The 335-nt window shown below is 58.2% G+C and overlaps 1 protein-coding gene across 1 annotated transcript in view; it reads right to left on the bottom strand.

Annotated features, from left to right (window-relative positions):
- The window catches only part of LOC103924362 (apolipoprotein A-V-like), a 14,735-nt gene that overhangs the window by 727 nt on the left and 13,673 nt on the right, over positions 1-335 (bottom strand). Inside the window, exon 6 of the mRNA XM_009332918.1 lies at positions 12-143. Coding sequence (XP_009331193.1) covers positions 12-143 — 132 coding nt within the window. The remainder of the gene's footprint in view (positions 1-11; positions 144-335) is intronic.

Consider the following 335-nt stretch of genomic DNA (forward strand, 5'->3'; position numbering starts at 1 on the left):
CTGGGCCCCACGCACCCGCCGCAGGACAGGGCAGGTAACCCAAGGCACTGTACCTTTAGGATATCCCTCGTCATGTCGGAAGGGTCTGTAATCCGAAGGGTAATCCTGGTGCCTTGCGGTTCGATTGCTCCTCCGGACTTCACCTAGGAAGACCCGGCAGTCAGCTCCACGGACTTTTATACTTGCATCGCGCCACGATGCTTTAAGAGGGTTCACCCCGGAGGCCACTCCAAACCTGGGGACGGTGCCTTATAACCCAGGGGACTTGAGCAGGGGTGGAGATGGCCGACTTGCACCAAATGGAGCTCTTCAAAAGCAAATCCCACCCACCCCCT

The sequence above is a fragment of the Pygoscelis adeliae genome, unplaced genomic scaffold, assembly GCF_000699105.1.
Source record: "Pygoscelis adeliae isolate BGI_AS28 unplaced genomic scaffold, ASM69910v1 Scaffold760, whole genome shotgun sequence".
In the NCBI taxonomy this organism is placed as follows: Eukaryota; Metazoa; Chordata; class Aves; order Sphenisciformes; family Spheniscidae; genus Pygoscelis; species Pygoscelis adeliae.